The following is a 21,274-nucleotide window of genomic DNA, read 5'->3' as shown; positions in this document are numbered from 1 at the left end:
CAAAATGTGTCTGCAAAAATCCAGAGAATGTGTAATTTTGAATTTGTGGACAATAGAAGTTGATCGCTGGTGGTGAAGATGTTTGGGTCCAAATATGAGTGTAGAAAGACTCCAAGTAAACTGTATTTATATGGACTAAGAGTATGTCTGTTTCTAGAACACACGCAACCTGATGGTCCAGACACTCAAACCCAAACAAGAAATCTTCTTTTCAAATGTTCACCATATGGATTCAACCCTTTTAAAACTTATTATATTTCAGCATCTGGTATATAACACATCAAGCCACAGTGGCTTTAGGATCATTTGTAAACTTTCAACTTGATAACTAATTTTTTTTTTTTTTTTTTTTTGGTTTTCGAGACAGGGTTTCTCTGTGTAGCTTTGCGCCTCTCCTGGTAGTCCAGGCTGGCCTCAAACTCACAGAGATCCGCCTGGCTCTGCCTCCTGAGTGCTGGGATTAAAGGCGTGTGCCACCACCGCCCGGCTTGATAACTAAATTATTTAATGAACTGCTTCAGAGTACTTATTTTGGCTTACATTAAGTTTTACAAAAGTAGTAAGATCAAATGAAGTCAAAGCTAAGCTTTTCATTATTGAAACAGACTTTTTTGATATATTGTTGAATCTCATGTATTGGTGGAAGTATTAAGGCAATTGCACATAGTTAAAAAGGGAGGGGGTTATTTTGTGGGGCAGCTTACAAGTAAAGGGATAGGCTACAGGGTCCAGGAGAGGTGAGATGCAGTCCAGCAGTGTTCCCCTGAGAACTCTGCTTGGTCTACCTCCAGTGTCCTGTATCCAGGAACTGAGAGAGTGTGCACATCCAGATCTCAGGTTGTAAGGGCTCCTGTCTTGGCACTGCCTCGTAGGCATGACAGTTACTGGAAGCCTCATTGGGGGTAGTACCTCCAGGTCAACACTGGAACAGCTACCCACTACACTCATGGTAAGCACAAATTAAATAAATAGAAGATGGTTAATGGAAAACAGAGTTTCAAACTGCATTATAGCACAAAATCAACAGAGAAATGGATTAGACTACAAGAAACAAAATTATGCAACACAACCCAAAGACAGTCAAATATCACTCATAGATAAATACTGTACCTTTCAATAAAATACTAAATTAAAGTCATTGATACCTCAAATAAGAAAGATGAAATTATCCAAATGCCATGACCAAGAGGTGTTATATCTCCATAAAAGAGACTCACCTCAATTTTAGGGACACATATAGAATGAAAGTCAAAACAAATGGGACCATCAACAGCTATAGTATTAGCTAACAAAGTAGAGTTTAAATCAAAGACTTTGAAATAAGAGAATGAAAAATTACATTGTGACAACATTATCATTTCATCAAGAAGTTATACAAGATATAAATATATAACCAAGCAATGGTAGAAATGTAACCATTAGGCAAATATTAGAAGTATGAACTTATAGGGACAGAAAAAGAAAACAAGAGAATTATCAATAAAGCACTACCAAGAATGCAAAGATCACAAAATAGAATAAAATTAAAAGACATTACATTAGAATACAGGATATTGCATCAAATAGCACAACACACACACACACACACACACACACATCACAAAGTACCTATAGAAATATTTGTATATGGGTGTCAGTATTCCATTTCCAATCTTTTGTAGGGATAGGGTTCCTTGTTGATCACTGATAGGTGTCCCATGCTAATGGCCTATTCAGTTCCAATAAATCCTGTCCTGTCCTCTCCTCTCTTCTCCTCTCCTACACTCTTACCTTAGGAAAGTTGAGATAACATTTTCAGCTGGCATATCCAGCTATATATGGATTCTGGTGATGTGACCTCAGGTCCTCACACTTTTACAGTAAGTTATTTATTTACTCACTCATCCATTCTCTCAGCTCCAAATCAGTTTTCTGAAATGTAGATTAATCTCTTCAGCTTTTTAAGGGGGAATTTACACACTTATGACAAAGGTGTGCTTATCTATTTTCACATAACCATTTATCTCTTAAGTGAATATTTACTATTCTAGAACAAGGCAAACTTCAAAACTTCAGAGTTTATAGATATTTTTATTTTATAATAATCACCTCTTTGTGTAAATTACACAAAATTGCCAAAATTTATTCAAGGCCAATTCAGAAATCAATATAAATTCTACCCAAAATCCAAGCCAATATTCATTTAAGTTATTTTATATAAGTATATATATGGGAAGGATGCTCATGTGTTATCAATTTCTATGAAGAATTGCAATTTGATTTTGATGAAGATTTTAATGAATTTGTAGATTGTTTTTGTTATGATGACCACTTTCACAATATTAAAACTACCAATCCATGAGCATGGGAGGTCTTCATATTACCTAGTAATGGATACCAAAGCAGGACCCATCTTTCTGCTGCATACAAGAAACACATCTCGAATTAAAAAACAGACACTTCCTAAGAGTAAAAGGCTAGGAAAAGACTTTCCAATCAAATGGTCTTAAGAAACAAGCAGGTGTAGCTATCCTGATATCCAGCAAAGTAGACTACAAACTAAAATCAATCAAAAGAGATAAATAAAGGCATTACATACTCATTACAGGAAAGATCCAACAAGATGAAGTTTAAATTCTGAACAGTTATGCCCCAAACACAAGGGCATCCACATATGTAAAAGAAACATTAATAACGCTTAAACCACACATAAAACCGCACACATTAATAGTGGGAGATCTCAAAACCCCACTTTCACCACTGGACAGATCTCCCAAATTGAAACTTAACAGAGAAATAAAGGACTTAACTGATGTCATGACCCAATTGGACCTAATAGATATCTACAGAACATTCCAACTTAACAAGAAAGAATATACCTTCTTCTGAGCACCCCATGGAACTTTCTCTAAAATCGACAACATACTTGGCCACAAAGCAAATATCAACAGATACAAAACAATTGGAATAACCTTCTGTGTTCTATCAGACCACCATGGTTTAAAGTTAGATTTCAATAACAACAAAAACTACAGAAAACCTACAATCTCATGGAAACTGAATAATGCTCAACTGAATCACCAATGGGTTAAGGAAGAAATAAAGAAGAAATTAAAGACTTCCTAGAGATCAATGAAAATGCAGACACCACATACCCAAACTTATTAGACACTATGAAAGCAGTGCTAAGAGGGAAATTCATAGCACTAAATGCCCACATAAAGAAGTTGGAGAAATCTCACACTAGTGACTTAACAGCACACCTGAAAACTCTAGAATAAGAAGAAGCAAAGTCTCCCAGGAAGAATAGACATCAGGAAATTATCCAAGTGAGAGGTGAAATCAATAAAATAGAAACTAAGAGAACAATACAAAAAAAATAATGAAACAAAGAGTTGATTCTTTGAGAAAATCAACAAGATAGACGAGCCCTTATCCAAACTAACCAAAAGACAGAGAGAGAGAATTCAAATCAACAAAATCAGAAATGAAAAGAGGGACAAAACAACAGACATTCAGGAAATCCAGAGAATTATCAGGTCATATTTCAAAAACCTCTACTCCACAAAACTGGAAAACCTAAAAGAAATGGACAATATTCTGGATAGTAACCACATACCTAAGTTAAGTCAAGACCAGATAAACTATTTAAATAGTTCAATAACCCCTAAGAAAATAGAAACAGTCATTAAAAGTTTCCCAACCAGAAAAAGCCCAGGACCAGATGGTTTCAGTGCAGAATTCTTTCAGATCTACAAAGAAGAGTTAATGCCAATATTCTCTAAATTGTTCCACATAATAGAAACAGAAGGAACATTACCAAATTCCTTCTATGAGGTTACAATTACCCTGAATTCTAAACCAAACAAGGATACAACAAAGAAAGAGAACTACGTATGATCTCCCTCATGAACATTGATGCAAAAATACTCAATAAAATATTGGCAAACAGACTCCAAGAACACATCAAAACAGTTATCCACCATGATCAAGTAGGCTTCATCCCAGGGATGCAAGGGTGGTTCAACATACGAAAGTCCATCAATATAATACACCATATAAACAAACTCAAAGAAAAACATCACATGATCATCTCCCTAGATGCAGAAAAGGCATTTGACAAAATCCAACACCCCTTCATGATAAAAGTCTTGGAGCAATCAGGAATACAGGGAACATACCTAAACATAATAAAGGCAATTTACAGCAAGCCAACAGCCAACATCAAATTAAATGGAGAGAAACTCAAAGAAATTCCACTGAAATTAGGAACGAGTCAAGGCTGTCTGTTCTCCCCATACTTATTCAATATAGTACTTGAAGTTCTAGCCAGAGCAATAAGACAACATAAGGAGATTAAGGGTATACAAATTGGAAAGGAAGAAGTCAATCTTTCCCTATTTGCAGATGACATGATAGTATACTTGAGTGACCACAAAGATTCCACCAAGGAAATGATAAAGCTTATACCTCCTATATACAATGTACAAAGAAGCTGAGAAAGAAATCAGAGATACATCACCCTTTACAATAGACACAAATGACATAAAATACCTTGGGGTAACACTAACCAAGCAAGTGAAGGACCTATATGACAAGAAGTTTAAGTCCCTGAAAAAAGAAATTGAAGAAGATGTCAGAAAATGGAAAGATCTCCCATGCTCATGGATAGGCAGGACCAACATAGGAAAAAAGGCAATTTTAGCAAAAGGAATTTACAGATTCAATGCAATTCCCATCAAAATATCAACACAATTCTTCACAGACCTGGAAAGAATAATACTCAACTTCATATGGAAAAACAAAAAACCCAGGATAGCTCAAAGAATCCTGTACAATAAAACAACCTCTGGAGGTATCACGATCCCTGCCTTCAAGCTTTACTATAGAGCTACAGTAATAAAAACAGCATGGTATTGGCATAAAAACCGACATGTGAACCAATGGAATCGAATTGAAGACCCTGACATTAATCCACACACCTATGAACATATAATTTTTGACAAAGAAGTCAAAAGTGTGCAATGGAAAAAAGAAAGCATCTTCAACAAATGCTGCTGGCATAACTGGATATCAACATGTAGAAGGCTGCAAATAGATCCATATTTGTCACCGTGCACAAAACTTAAGTCCAAGTGGATCAAGGACCTCAACATAAATCCAGCTACACTGAACCTGCTAGAAGAGAAAGTAGGAAGTAGTCTTGAATGCATTGGCATAGGAGATCACTTCCTAAATAAAACACCAGTAGCACAGACACTGAGAGAAACAATCAATCAATGGGACCTCTTGAAACTGAGAAGCTTTTGTAGAGCAAAGGATATGGTCAACAAGGCAAAGCAACAGCCTACAGAATGGGACTTCACCAACCCCACATCTGACAGAGGACTGATATCCAGAATATATAAGGAACTCAAGAAATTAGACATCAAAACAACCAACAGTCCAATGGAGAAATTGGCTATAGAACCAAACAGAGAATTCTCAACAGAGGAAACTCAAATGGCGAAAGACATTTAAGGAATTGCTCAACATCCCTAATCATCATGGAAATGCAAATCAAAACAACTCTGTGATACCACCTTACGCCTGTCAGAATGGCTAAGATAAAAAAAACACTGAAGATACTTTATACTGGAGAGGATGTGGAACAATGGGAACTCTCCTCCACTGCTGGTGGGAATGCAAGCTTGTACAACCACTTTGGAAATCAATATGGAGCTTTCTTAGAAAATTGGGAATCAATCTCCCCAAGATCCAGCTATACCACTCTTGGGCATATACCCAAGAAATGCTCAATCATACCACAAGAGCAGTTGCTCAGCTATGTTCATATCAGCATTGTTTATAATAGTGAAAACCTGGAAACAACCTAGATGCCCTTCAACTGAAGAATGGATAAATAAATTGTGGCACATATACACAATGGAATACTACTCATCAGCGAAAAACAATGACACAATGAGGTTTGCAGGCAAATGGATGGATCTAGAAAAAATCATCCTGAGTGAGGTAACCCAGACTCAGAAAGACGAATATGATATGTACTCACTCATAGGAGGATACTAGAGGTGGAACAAGGATGACTGGACTGCTACTCACATCACCAGGGAGGCTACCTGGAAAACAGGACCCCAAGAAAGACACAAGGATCTCCCAATGACGGAGAAATGGCTGAGATCTACATGAACAACCTGGACATGAGTGGGAGTAATGAAGGGTGAAGGTCAAGGGAAAGAGAGCCTGTGGGAGCGGGAGATCCCAGTTGGATCAAGAACAGAGAGAGAGAACAAGGAATAGGAGACCATGGTCAATGAAGACCACATGAGAAAAGGAAGAAACAAAGTGCTAGAGAGGCCCACAGAAATCCACAAAGATGCCCCCCACAACAGACTGCTGGCAATGGTCGAGAGACAGCTGGAACTGACCTACTCTGGTGATGGGATGGCCAAACACCCTAATAGTTGTGCCAGAAACCCCATCCAAGGACTGAGGAATCTGGATACAGAGATCCATGTCTAGGCCCCGGGTGGAGCTCTGGGAGTCTAATTAGCGAGAAAGAGGAGGGTGTATATGAGCAAGAATTGTTGAAAACAAAGTTGGATAAAGCACAGGGACAAATAGCCAAACGAATGGAAACACATGAACTATGAACCAAAGGCTGAGGGGCCCCCAACTGGATCAGGCCCTCTGAATAGGTGAGACAGTTGATTGGCTTGATCTGTTTGGGAGGCATCTAGGCAGTGGTACCGGGTCCTGTGCTCATTGCATGAGTTGGCTGTTTGAAACCTGGGGCTTATGCAGGGATGCTTGGCTCAGTCTGGGAGGAGGGGACTAGACCTGCCTGGACTGAGTCTACCAGGTGATCTTAGTACTCGGGGGAGGCTTTGCCCTGTAGTAGGTGGGAATGGGGGGTGGTCTGGGGGGAAGGAGAGGGGAGCAGGACGGGGGAGAACAAGGGAATCCATGGCTGATATGCAGAACTGAAAGGTATTGTAAAATACAATAAAAGGGAAAAAAAGAAGGATATCCATCAAAATGGATGTTAGGTCAACAGATGTGAGTTGAAACAAAGAAGACATTACATAGTGAAAATCTTGCAATTCATTAGGTTTTTACATTTAAAAAAAAAACTGTTTTAAAGGGAAGAGGGTGGTTCAGGGGCATTTGTTCAGTGGCAGCTGTGGAAAAGAATGGGAATGTATATTACCGAGATACATTCTATACATGTATAAGTATTTCAAAACATTTTATTTTAATGTTTAGAATTTCATACATGAATATTTTATTTAAATTATTTGCACCTCTTTTCCTTTTTTCTATCTCTCAAGTTCATGACCTTTTACTGTTCATTGTTACATACATACACAGGCATATACATACACACACACACCTCAATGAATTCATTTATGGTGCTCTTATGTTAATGTATTTGTGGAAGAAGAACACTTAGGATAGACTATTAATTGCAATCTCTCTCTCTCTCTCTCTCTCTCTCTCTCTCTCTCTCTCTCTGTGTGTGTGTGTGTGTGTGTGTGTGTATGTGTTACTCTCTATGTCTCCCTCTGTCTCCCTCTCTTCCTCTTTCACTTGCTCACTCTCATTTACCTCATATAAGGTTATTTAAATTTTGCTTTATATATTTAAATCCTGCAAGAAGTGTTTTCATCAAGAAAATAAGTATCAAATGATAGGGAGAATGCCTACCCAACATCTGTGTAATAGAATAGTAGTCTGAAATTTCCTCCGAAATATAACTACCCCATGATCCACAACACTGCACTATCACTGGCTTCTCCTTTAGGATTCCTCTTCTACCCAGTCTTTTGGACTTCCATCAAAATAATCAATATGGGTTGCACAGAGCTTATCATAGAGAGTTTCAAGCATAAACAAGAAAATTAATTCATTCGAAGGAGAGTGCATAGAACAGAAGATTTTCGGGTTAATAAAATAAACCAGACTCAGAAGAATAAACACAGGTTTTCTGTTCTGTAGGACCCAAAAACACAAGAGGAAGGGGTCTAGTGTGACCTAGAAGATGGGAAAAATGCAAAAGGGATGAATGTTAGCAAATTACAATGATGTCCATGTATGGAAATGACAAACTTATTATTTGTAAGCTAAATAAAATAATAAAATGAAATATGAGTTACTATGAATAAATTATCACTATGTAATGTGAAAACCTTTGAAACAGATACATCTTCACTATGAACTATTTATAAAAAGACATTTATAAATAGTTCATGTTAATGCTTCCAGTTAATGTTGCTTATGTTCACATATTTGGAGATGACCACTTAGGATGGACTATGACTTGCAATGTTTCTATACTATATTGTGTATGTATGAATGTTCAAAAAAATAGGTAATTTAAGTTGACTTGTGTTCAAGAAATTCAATTTTTAGTAAATTATCTAATATTAAAATAAATTCCAGACATGTAAAAATTGATTGTAAATTTTACCAAATGTTTTCAGTTTTCAAAATGTCATCTAAAAATAAATACCAATAAAACATTTCAATTGTTGTTATAGAGGATTGCTTTAATTCTAAAACCCTACAGAGTAATATTAAGAAGAAATTGTAGATCAACACACTTTATCAATGTAGATTTTTTCTTGAAATTTTAACAATTTCAGAAATGTAAAAATCAAATCAAGAATATTACTTTAAATTTTATGGAATGGCATCAGGATTAGTGTTCTGTGAAACTTCTAGAGGATAGCTAAGTGATTAATTAAATTAAATGAATAAAAACATTCAGATTAATCATACTATGATTTTGACAAAGGTACAAACCCTTCTGATATCAGATTAAAGTCTCATTATTTTTACATTCTAGCCATGTGGGCTAGTATCTATATCCAGGTACACATTAGAATATGCTTTAAATCTGCTCACATATCTTCACAGTATGGATAGAAGTGATAAATCTATGGGGATTAAATATAGTTTCAGTGTTCTGATTGATACTTCTTTGACAATTTCATATATTTATAAATTATTCTTGTGATTTTCACCCTCACCACCCACTCTTATTCCACTTCCAGGTCCCCTGAAACCTTCTTGTTCCCATAGGTCCCTGTCCTGTTTTCATGTATTTCCCCCCTAGACTTGAATTTTGTTTGTGACTCACTAAGTTTACTTACGGTTGTTCATATGAGCATGGGAAGGGGTTGTTTACTAGAACATGGAAAACTTCCCAGTGGCTACACCATTGGAAGAAATGACCCCCGTGGCAGCCAATAACTTCCAATAATTCTTCAGGAAGTGGTGGGTTCTCACATTGTCCCCCATCATCATGACAAAATGATGATGAGCCAGGTTTGTGGAGATCATGTGGGGGTTACCATAGTTACAGTTTCAGTTTGCATCAATACAACACAGTCCATCATTAAAGGGATTCAGAGCAGCACCATAAGGAAGAAACCTGGTGGCAGGAGCTGAAGCAGACGCCATGGAGGAGCACTGGCTTGCTGACCCTATTTCGTTATAGAACTCAGGAAACCTGCCCACGAGTGGCATCACCCCCTACTGGGGTAGGCCATGTTACAACAATCATCAATCACATAAATGCCCCACAAAACAACCTTATGGATGCATTTTCTCAACTAAGGTTTCCTTTTCCCAGATAACCCTAGCCTAGGCCAATGTTACATAAAAACTAGCCAGGAAAAAGATTGTCTCCATTGAAATACTTTTTAAATTACATTTTTAACATATCTTCCTGTTTAGCATACAAAAAAACAGGGAAACTGTCAATATTTGAGAGGAGTAGCAATAATGTAGCCATTAATGTACCTTCAGCTACGTTATCTTATCTTTATTAGTTATCAGGAAAGGTATAGATTCTCTTAATGGCAAATATTATTCCACACACTAATCAGAGTTATGATATATTAATTCATTACACTGCAGGGCCTGAACAAATCTAACAACAAGCTATTCATTTGCTCCCATGCATCCCATGGGAAATGAGTTGGTGAAACCATGATGAACAGCAAATTGGAGGTTCTTCCAAAACTAAAAGTATGTCTATCAAGTGATCTAGCTATCTCACTAGTAAGCACACAGCCAAAGGACAGATGATTTTGAAATTGTGGTATGTAAAAGAAATTCAGTTTGTCTTCAATAACATATTGTTTTACCAAAACAAAATGATTTCCCCCAATTTTTAAAAATGCCATTGAACATATATCAGAGATGCAGACATGGGTCTAGCAGGTCATTTTTATTATTGAAAATGACTAATCTGCAGGAGTCCTGTGACTTTCTCTTTTCTATTATCTAAAAAAAAAAGAATAATAATACACTTTTTGAAAATTTCCTTAAGCAAAACAGACCAGAAAGTGTAAGTAAAATACATTAAAACCTTAGTGAGTTCATGATCAGCCAGAACTACGTGGTAAGTTTAAAACAAAGAAGAAAGGAAAGAAGAAATAAAGAAAGAAAGAGAGAGAGAGAGAGAGAGAGAGAGAGAGAGAGAGAGAAAGAAAGAAAGAAAGAAAGAAAGAAAGAAAGAAAGAGAGAAAGAAAGAAAGAAAGAAAGAACGAACCAAAGAAACCTCAGATTGCCTTCCTCTTCCAACCCCCAACTCCACTCCGCCTCTGTTTCTGTTTAGGAAAGTACAGGTCTTCCAAGGATATGAGAGGATCAGGAGTTCAACTTATTCTTCACTACCTAGTTTGTGTCAATCTGGGATATGTATGAACTTGTCCCCACATTTAGAAAAGATAAAAACACAACAGTAACAACAAAAGACACATTGAGGCTGGCAAAACTGGATATCCACATACAAAGAAACAGAAGTATATCATCTCATTATGTATAAAAATTAACATGAAATTCATGAAAAAACTTTTAATGAAACACTTTAAAGTTTGAAGATAATGTGAAAATATGAGATGAGATACTCCAACACATACACAGAGTCAATGAATTTGTAAATCAGTAATTTTACAATCATATCTCTCTCTCTCTCTCTCTCTCTCTCTCTCTCTCTCTCTCTCTCTCTCTCCATATGTATTATGTGTGTGTATGTGGACACACACATACACACACACACACACACACACATATATGTATGTGTGAGTATGTGTGTCTCTGTGTATATATCTGCCTACAATTTTTCTAGCCATGCTTTCTTCGTTGTAGTTATCTTCTGTTTACTGTCATGAATTTATTCCAAGGTATGTACGTTTTTGAGATTATAATAGAATTACATCATTGCCCCCATCTTTGCCTCTCTCTAAACCCTCCCAAATATTGCTCCTTGCTTCCTTTCCAATTCATGGGGCTCTTTCTTCATTAATGGATAATTAATGATTGGATTATGGGGAATTACCTGTCTTTAGTCCATTGTCATCATGGCTCAAAGCATGAAGTGTGGCAGCATGCATCAGACATGGTAATGGAGAAGGAGCTAGGAATTCTACACACTAATTGGCAGGCAGCATGAAAATGCTGTGAGCCACAAGGCAGACTTGAGCTTCTGAGACATCAAAGCCCACCCACCTAGTGAAGCACTTCCTCCAACAAAGCCACACCTACTCTAGCTAGTTCATACCTCCTAATAGTGTCACTTCCTGTGAGCCTATGGGGCCATTTTCTTTAAAAACACCACAACATCAAAAAAAAAAAAAAAAGATGATGAATAGGATTGCATCAAAAAAGTGTTTCCCCACAGCAAAAGAAACATGAATAATAAATAGAGCAATGTGTTTACTGGCTCTTCCTTCAACAAGAACTCACTAACTGGAGTATATTAAAGAACTCAAACATGTTAATCACCCAAAGACTCAATACAGTCATTAAATGTGCAAAGTAAGTTAATGTTTATCACAATAATACATATAAGAGGCACACACACACACAATTCAACACCTGTAGCTATCAGAATAGAAATCAAAATTATATTGATCTACTGTCACATTCTAACAATGGCTATAATCAAGAAAAATAAATAATGAGCAATAGCAAAGCTGTAGTAAAAGTAACCCATCTTCTGGGAAGCAGAAAATGTAACTATGGAAATAATTAGAGAGATTACTCAAAAAATAAAAATGCACTAACACAAAAATGGGCGATAGATGTTTAAGGAATCAAGTTTAATACACAATATAGTTAGAGATAGACTCATGATTATAATAGCACTATTCACAATAACACATTTTGGAACTGGCATAGGAATCTGTCAACTGAGTTTCAACAACAACTCATTACATTAGCTCCTGGTGTTGTCCTCACTCTCTTCCCAAAATAAAAATAGGTCCACATTTTCAGTCATTCTCCAACCTGATGTTACATGACATTATTTAAGGGTAAAAAATTCTATCAAATCTTTATAAAGAGTGGAGAGGAAGTATAAATCTTAAAGCTCTATACTGTGGTGGTATTGTGTTCCCCAAAATATTGTGCACCCTAATAAATTTATCTGGGGTCAGAGAACAGTTACTAGGTTCAGAGGCTAGAAAATGCTGGCACTCGCACCTTTAATCTTAGCATTCCAGAGACAGAAATCCCTCGATTGCTGTGAGTTCAAGGCCACATTGGAAACAGCCAGGCATGGTGACACATGCCTTTAATCCCAGAAAGCTAGTCTTTAATCCCAGGGAATGATGGTAGAAAGGCAAGATATATAAGGTGTGAAGACCAGAAACAAGAAGCATTTGTCTGGTTAAGCTTTCAGGCTTCTAGCATCACGGTTCAGCTGAGAACCATTCGGATATGAGGACACAGAGGCTTCCAGTCTGAGGAAACAAGACCAGCTGAGAAGTTGGCTAGGTGAGGTTAGCTGTGGTTTTTTTCTGTCTCTCTGACGATCCAGGATTTCACCAGAATAACTGGCCCCGGGTTTGATTTTATTAATAAGACCTTCTAAGATTCATGCTACACTATACTGCATATATATAAAAGACATTCCTCATAAAATAGCAGCTTAATATTTATGAAATGAATATAACAGAAATGACTGACATAAAAAGGTCAAGTGCATATTATTTACAGCTGCAATGTAGGTTGTACTTAATAGCTAGTTAATAAAAACACCTGGATCATGAATCACTTGCCTTTCAAAGGGACACCGTGATGTCCAAGAAAAGAAAAAAATAATCAAATTCACACTTCACTACATTGACAAATGAAAGCCATCTTGCCACAGGATACATGGACAGTGAAGAATTACTTTGTGTAACCATAGACAGATCTTTTTTTTGATACATCCCATAAAACGAATGACAAAAGGGGTTGAACTAATTACTGCTTTTCTTAATTAAAATGATGAGACATTTTCCCAATAGTAAAAACTAAAAGGAAATTTATAATAAAATCATCTGTAGGAACAAAAAATTCCAATATTCTGCAAATGATCAGATTTAAAAAAATAGAAAAAGAGGTGGTTTTGATTAAAGCCATAGAAATACTCATTGACAAAACTATACTGATAAACGTTTGAATTTAGTCAAAGCCTCCTCCTGCTAAAGGTTTTTCTCAGGGCGACTTTAACATCCTTGTTTCTCAAGCTATAAATTAAGGGGTTCATCATGGGAACCACAATGGTATAAAAGACAGAAGATATTTTTCCCTGATCCATAGATCCAGGTGAGGAGGGTTGAAGATACATAAATGCACAGGATCCAAAGAATAGAGAAACAGCAAGAATGTGGGAGCTGCATGTGCTAAAGGCTTTGGCTATGCCTGCAGTGGATCTCATTTGAAGGATATTAGAAAGGATGAAGCAATAAGAGGTAAAGATAATGACACTGGGCACAATGATATCTTTCCCACCTACAATAAGAATCTCTATCTCATTGACATAAGTGCTGGTGCAGGAGAGCTGCAGCAAAGGGAAAAGGTCACAGAAATAGTGGTTGATGGTGTTCCTGTCACAGAAAGTCAGTCTTAGGATGCATCCAGTGTGGATCATGGCACCAGAAAATCCCATTATGTATGAACCAAGCATAAGATAGGAACATACCTTGGGGGACATAGTAACATTATACAAGAGTGGATTACAGATAGCCACGTAACGGTCATAGGCCATTGATGTCAGAACACAACTTTCACATGTGCCAAAAAAACAGAAGAAATACAGCTGGGTCATGCATCCCATGTAAGAGATAACATTCTTCCTTACTAAGAAGTTCATCAGCATTTTGGGTGTGATTACAGAGGAATAACAGAGGTCAATGCAGGACAAGTTTAAAAGAAAAAAGTACATGGGAGTATGGAGGTGAGAATTCAGCACAATTAAAATGATCAAAGCTGCATTCCCCAGTGCTGTGGTTGTATATATTAGCAGAAAGAGTAAGAACAGTGGCAACTGGAGATCAGGGTCATTTGTTAATCCCTGTAGAATGAATTCAGTCACCAAAGAACCATTTTCCAAACCCATTCTTCTTTAAGATAATCTGTAAACACACAAAAAAATATTGTGACATTATAAGACCACAAAAAATTACAGGCACAGCTTCTAATACATTTGTGAAGCACATGATAGGAATGCCAATATAGCTGAGTTCACAGAAATTACTGTTCATTCTATCAGGATGTAGAGTGATATTTCCCCAACTAGAACATTAAAAGCTAAATAGAGTAAATTAATCACTAGAAATCTAAAAATCTGTGGTCATTGCTGTGACTTGCTATCATGACTACTCAGATATCCAAGTAAGAGGAGGCAGAACTAGTAAAGAATTCCAATCCCTCATCTCATCATGTTACCATTGCTTCCATGGAGAACCTGTTGCAACCTAGAGCTACACTCAACCAGATATAACTGTGGTGGCATCAGGACTACCAAGATTTTTTTCAAATACAAACTTAGTTTAGATTTAGTCAGAGTCTAGGAATGATTATATTCTCATGCTTACTATCAGAAAAAAATATTAATCTAGAAAGATTTGAGATGGTCAAGATGAAACTTATTGACTGTGACATTGTAATAATGTGTCTCTTGAAACTTTCAACACTTTGTACTGTCTTTTCAAGGATTCTCTTTTGGGAATTTCATTGAGTCTTAGAATTGCATAATATGAAATGAAGAGGCACTCATGAGATCCTTGGAATTCAATGTCAAGCTACTTCACAAGACCAAAGACAAGGCACTAAATGGAAACGCTATGTCTTCTCTTCAGTTACATTCATGAAGAGAGATTATACATGGCTGAGTCCGTAGGATTAGAAATCAAGCAGTGCATGATAAATTGATGAATTGCAACACAATTCAAATGAGAAACATAGTTAAGTCTCTAGATACAATTTTCAGCAAGTTAAAATAATTAAGAATGGGTGCATGCTTAAATTTTCTACAAATAAAAGAACATTTTACATTATAATTACCACTATCTCTATATACATTCAAAACTCAAACAGCAAGCTTATATAGAGAAAATGCATGTTGAATAATCTCCATTTAAGAGAACTTTACAATTAATAAATGTTTCAAAGCATTTGTAAAATGTACCTTTATTAAGGAGGATCTTAAAAGTGTCATTGCAGGCAGTTATCTGCCGAGTTGAAAATGAAAACTTGATTCAGATTGATTTTGTCAACCTGGATCACACTCAGGAAGATCATTGTCAACATATTTAAAACATGGCAAAATTTGGGAAGGAGCTTCCAGCCACAAACATTCCAATTCCAGGTGCACAATAAAGCTTAAAGTGTGATTAATAGAAATTCCTTTACAATGTACCCGTGACCGTGAGTGTGGGTTCTATAGTTAAAGGGCATACAATCTAGTGTGGCCTTTAGCCAAGATAGCATACAGGACAGCAAGCTATAAAATACATATAACATCCTCCCTAACAATTGTTTCTATTAACTGAAAGAGAGAGAAGAGTCTGGGATAAACAATTCTGGCTATTGTGTGTGGCCTTCCTCTATAGCAAAAGGTAGATGAGTTCTGCCTCCACAAATAGCCAAAAGGTCACCCAGTCATTAACAATATCCAACGACAGCCTATCAAAAAGAATACAATTATTTTAACTCCTCTACTGTGGAGAGGCCCCTGGATATTTAAGATTTATTTCTAGTTTTCCTAGTAATTTGTGATGCCAGAACCATCACACAATTTATCATTTATAGATGCTGCGGATATATCAATGATGATGTTAAGGAAAAATGAGGATACCAGCATAAAGAAATTTCAACTTACCTCATTATGAGAGAAAAGCTTTTATGTCATTCCTTTCTGCTTGCTGTTTTATAGGGATCTGTCAATCTCTGGGGGTTTCAAACCTTCAATTCTAGAAGGACACAACACAAAATTAATTTTCATATACCCTGAAATCACCATTAATCTGTTATAATTTATCAAGTACCCCTTAATCATTTGAGGTGCTATCTTTTTATCACACCTAACCCCAAATAAGACATCAGAAATTTTGCATACTTCACTAGCATGAAATACTTGGCTATGACAAGATAAAGGCTTTCTCAATCTCTTCTCAAAGGCACAGACACAGATATAAAAAAGACATGAGATGATGGAGTTCACACGCTACACCAGGATGTGTCTTTTGTTCCTTAGACACTTGGCATTTAAGAAATGCATGTACTTCTCTGTAGGGACTGTACTTCTGTGCTTGAGCCAACATTGAACCCCACTTCCCAACAAACTTCATATCTTAAGGGAAATCTATTGAGCAGCTTCCTTTTTCTCATTGTTCCTCCATCCTTAATGGTGGCTTCCACAGATGCTATTCCCAATATTCCTTATTAATTTATCAATTTTTACCATGGAATGCACCAAAGTATCTAAGGTACTATTATCTATCCTGAGAATTCCCCAAGTCACTTTACAAAAATAATTTTTTTGTTGTTGTGTTTTGTCTTCAGTTCTCAAGATCAGAAAGTCATTGATGCCAAGTGTGAGCTCTTCCATTGAGAAAAATCCATAGACACCCAAGTCATGTTTAAAATTTTGCATCATCACCAAGTCATTTCAATACTTACTGAGAATATGTGTTTGAGTTTCCAGTTTAGTTCTTACATGTAGCACTTTATTGATGAGTTCAACAACATCTAAACACACATTACAAAAAGTATGGAACGAAGCTATTTAAATAATTTATGAATTTTCGCATAACAGGAAGTATAAAAAGATCACATCTTCAGTTGTTTTGTTGTGGTAATAAAAGAAAAAATCATAAAACTAGTTACAAAAAATCCCTGCATAATGGAAAATAGTGAAATGTCAGCTGTGAATATAAATTCTATTGGCTTTATGAAGGAGTCATTTCTTGATTTATTTATCATTCTTTTAAAATATCCTATGTCAAATCTATTTTTTCAACTCAAAGCAAAGATTAGCTTATTCCTTTCCCAGAGATTATTAGACACAGGAGGGTATCTTTGGAATGAGGTAGATTACAGATATTTATTGGAACATGCATGGATGCCTATTGGTGAATGAATAAATGAGGTGAAGTGGTATTTATGAACACATTGAGCTTATTAAACTTCAGTAATATTGAACATTGTGTAATTAATATATGTCACAGCAAAGACAAAGTCTGTGAGTTGTTACTAGAGTTAGGCATGGTGGTGTATGCCTATAACATCCTTACTTGGGAGGATGAGATGAGAGGATGAGGACTACAAATTGTTTTGGCTACCTAACTTGAGGCCAATATAAGCTACATAATATTTTTTCTCAAAAAATTTTAAAAAATAAAAAACACAACAAAAAGAACAAGAGACATACTGATACCACCAAAACTAGTTATCCACAAGTAATAAAGAGAATTATATCCTTACTTCCCATCCTGTAAAAAAAAAAATGAATTGTATCAAAGATCTAAATTAAACACTTGAAAGCTTGAAGGTAATAGAGAAATATGAGGGAAAACCCAAGACAGACATGGACTCTAGCAGGTATTTTTATTTTTTGAAATCATAATTACATTGTAAACCTCTTCCCTTTCCTCTTTCTGAACCCATTCATAAACTTCTCCATGTTTTCTTTCAAATTCAAGTTCTCCCTTTATATATAGGTCTTTAATTACATAGACAATGAAAATAAATCTGACCAATGGGTTTGAATCAAATAAATGCTTCTCTATAGCAAGAGAAATACTTATAAAGAATAGGGGAGGTATGTTTGACAACTTTCCTTCAACAGGAGATCAGTATTTGGAGTATATATGTCTTATATGTCAATTATGTCTTAGCCATTCTGACAGATGTACAGCCACTTTGGAAATCAGTATGGCCACTTCACAGAGAATTGGGAATTAATTGACCTCAAGATCCAATGATACTACTCTTCAGCATATACCCAAGGGATGTTCAATCATACCACAGAACATTTATCAACTATGTTCATATCAGCAATATTCATAATAGCCAGACCCTGGAAACAACCTTGGTGCCCCTCAACTGGAGAATGCATAAAGAAAATGTGGTACATATACATAATGGAATATTACTCAGCTGTAAAAACAATGACATCAAGAAATTTGTAGGCAAGTGGATGGAACTAGAAAATATTATTTAGTGAGGTAACCCAGACTCAGAAAGACAAACATGAGTACTCACTCATAAGTGGATGTAAAGCGAAGATTACAACCCACAGCTCCAGAGAAGATAGGAAACAAGGAGGACCCTAAGAGGAGTGCATGGATTGCCCTGGGGAGGAGAAATAGATGAGATAACCATGAGTAAACTAGGGATGAGTGGAGGGAAATAGAAAGGAGGGGATGGGGGATGAGAACATAGGGAAACAGGATGATCGAGCTGGGGGAGGAAAGGACTGGGAGAGCAATGAAAGAGATAACTGGATAGACAGAGACATTATGGGTTAAGGGGAAAACCTGGTGCTAGGAAAATTCCCAGGAATCCATAAGAATGACCCCAGATTAAACTTCTAGCAATAGTGGAGAGGGTGCTGAACTGGCCTTTCCCAGTAATCAGATTGGTGAATAACTGTCATCATAGAGCCTTCATCCAGTAAATGATGGAAGCAGATGCAGAGATCCATAACGAAGCACCAGACTGAGCTCCAGGTATCCAGTCAAAGATAAGGGAGAGGGGTTATATGAGCAACAGGGGTCAAGATTATGATGGGGAAATCTACAGAGACAACTGAATCAAGCTCATAAAAACTCATAGACTTTTTAAACTGAAACTGTGGAAAGTACATGGGACCGGACTAAGCCCTCTACATACGGGAGACAGTTGTATAGCTTAATCTGTTTGAGGGACCCTGGCAGTGGGATCAGGATCTATCCATGGTGGATGAGTTGGCTTTTGGAGCCCACTATTTATGGTGGGACACTTTGCTCAGCCTTGATGAAGGTGGGGGTACTTGATCCTTCCTCAATTGAATGTACCAGGCTTACCCTTTTGGAGGAGGGCATGGAGCATAGATGGGTGTGGAGAGGGAGGAGAGAGGAAGGAAGGATGAAAGGGGGATGGTTCATATGTAAAATGAATTAAACATTTTTTAAATAAAAAAGAAATCAACTATGTTAATCACCAAAAGAAGTGAAAATGGCTAACATAAACACACACACACACACACACACACACACACACACACACACACACTTCAACACCTATATTCTTAATGAAATCCAAATCAAATCTACATGATCTTCCATTTCATCTAACTCCAAAGGATATCATCAAGAAAAATAAATAATAAACAACAGCAAGATTGTTATCAAACTAACGCATCTAAACTGCTGCAGGAAAGGTAACTATGGAAATTAGAACAGTGATTATTCAAAAATAATTTTTTTAAAGAGCAACCACATTACTGGCTATTAAGTAACTAAGGAAATCAGCCCTACCATATAACATTTATAGAGACACACCCATGATTGTTACAGCACTATTCACAATAATTTCTGGAATTAGCATAGGATCTCATCAATGGGTAAAGGGCTAAAATGTAATATATAGGAATGATGGGGATTATTTAGCTAAAAGAATAAAGACATCATCTCTTTATATAAAGATGCATGTTAGCAGATATAAGCAAGAAACAGAAGAAAAGATACTGAAAGTTTTGTATCATATGTGGGATAAAATAATACAAAGATGCCAGGGATGTACTGAAAATAATGAGGAAGATATGAGGATATTTAAAGGAGGTACTGTTAACAAACTACTAAACATGAGTTCATTCAGATATGCAATGAAACATTTTCCTGTATAATTATTCTACATTAATGATAAGATTTAAGGATTACAAGTTCACTTAAACATCTAAAATAAAAGGTTTAAGATTGCAAAGTAGATTTTCAAGGAAGATGACTGTCTCTGGAAAGTTCCTGCAGGGTGTGTGTATATATATGTTCATGTTGCCTTTTGTGCCTCTTCAAACAAAATAATTCTATCTTATCTAATTCACTGATCGTAACTAAAAGAATAATAAATTTACATGGATTAGCAACACCCTAAAAAGTTTACCAACAACACTCTGCAGTGCTTAAAACATGCCCCATATAAACTTGCTGTTTTCTCAGGGAAGCAGCACCTTAGTCAATTCAGGAAAACATGTTAGCCAAAAAACCATATGTAGAGGAAAATCCAAAGACTTTCCCAAGCACACTGAGCTCTTCTATGAGAAGAGAACATTTTGAATAAAAGCACAAGAATCTGTGCCCTGAAGAAATGCCTCAGTAGTTAAGAGCTCTTGATGCTCCCACAGAGAATTAGGGTTCCATTCCTAGTACCCACATCATGATTCACCACTATCTGTAACTCCAGTTTCAGGGCATCTAACATCCTCTCTGACCTCTGAAGACGTTTCAGGAATGTGATACACATGCCTACATGCAAATAAAACTATTGGGGAAAATTATAAAAGCCACTCCACGTAATTTAAAGGGAGATTTATTTAGTGGATGTCTTACAAATGAAGGAATAGATAGGTTGCGGGGGTCTGGAGAAGGTGTATCACAATCCAGCGGTGTTCTCTGGAGCTCTGCACAGTCCACCTCCACCGTTCAGGGTCCAGGCACAGAGAGCACGCACCGAGAGAGCCTCGCCCATCCAGCTCTCGGGTTTCTAGCTCCTCCCCTAGCCCTGCCTCGTAGGTGTGACAGTTGCCAGAGTCTCAATGGGGGTTGGAACTTCCAGATCCAAGCTGGAATGTCTACCCACTACATAAAACTCTCATACACGTGAAAAAAAAGGAATAAATCTTTTTGAAAATTTTATGTAAGAGATTTTCTAGTCGTTTTAAAGTGCCAAAATTTGATTAATTGAGTCACCAGAAGGTCAAATGGTCACTTCAAAGTAAGAGGAAATTCAAAACATCTAAAATCAAACAAACAA

The 21,274-nt window shown here is 36.6% G+C and overlaps 1 protein-coding gene across 1 annotated transcript; it reads right to left on the bottom strand.

Annotated features, from left to right (window-relative positions):
* Nucleotides 1-13,445: 13,445 nt before the first annotated feature.
* Nucleotides 13,446-14,378, bottom strand: LOC114687623 (olfactory receptor 8B3-like). Its single transcript, XM_028862214.1, has one exon. It carries the CDS (start codon nt 14,376-14,378, stop codon nt 13,446-13,448), a length of 933 nt encoding a protein of 310 aa, XP_028718047.1.
* Nucleotides 14,379-21,274: the final 6,896 nt, after the last annotated feature.

This window comes from Peromyscus leucopus, chromosome 7 (assembly GCF_004664715.2).
Source record: "Peromyscus leucopus breed LL Stock chromosome 7, UCI_PerLeu_2.1, whole genome shotgun sequence".
Lineage (NCBI taxonomy): Eukaryota > Metazoa > Chordata > Mammalia > Rodentia > Cricetidae > Peromyscus > Peromyscus leucopus.
Note: the sequence above shows the minus strand (reverse complement) of the source record. Positions and strands in the feature narration are given on the sequence as shown.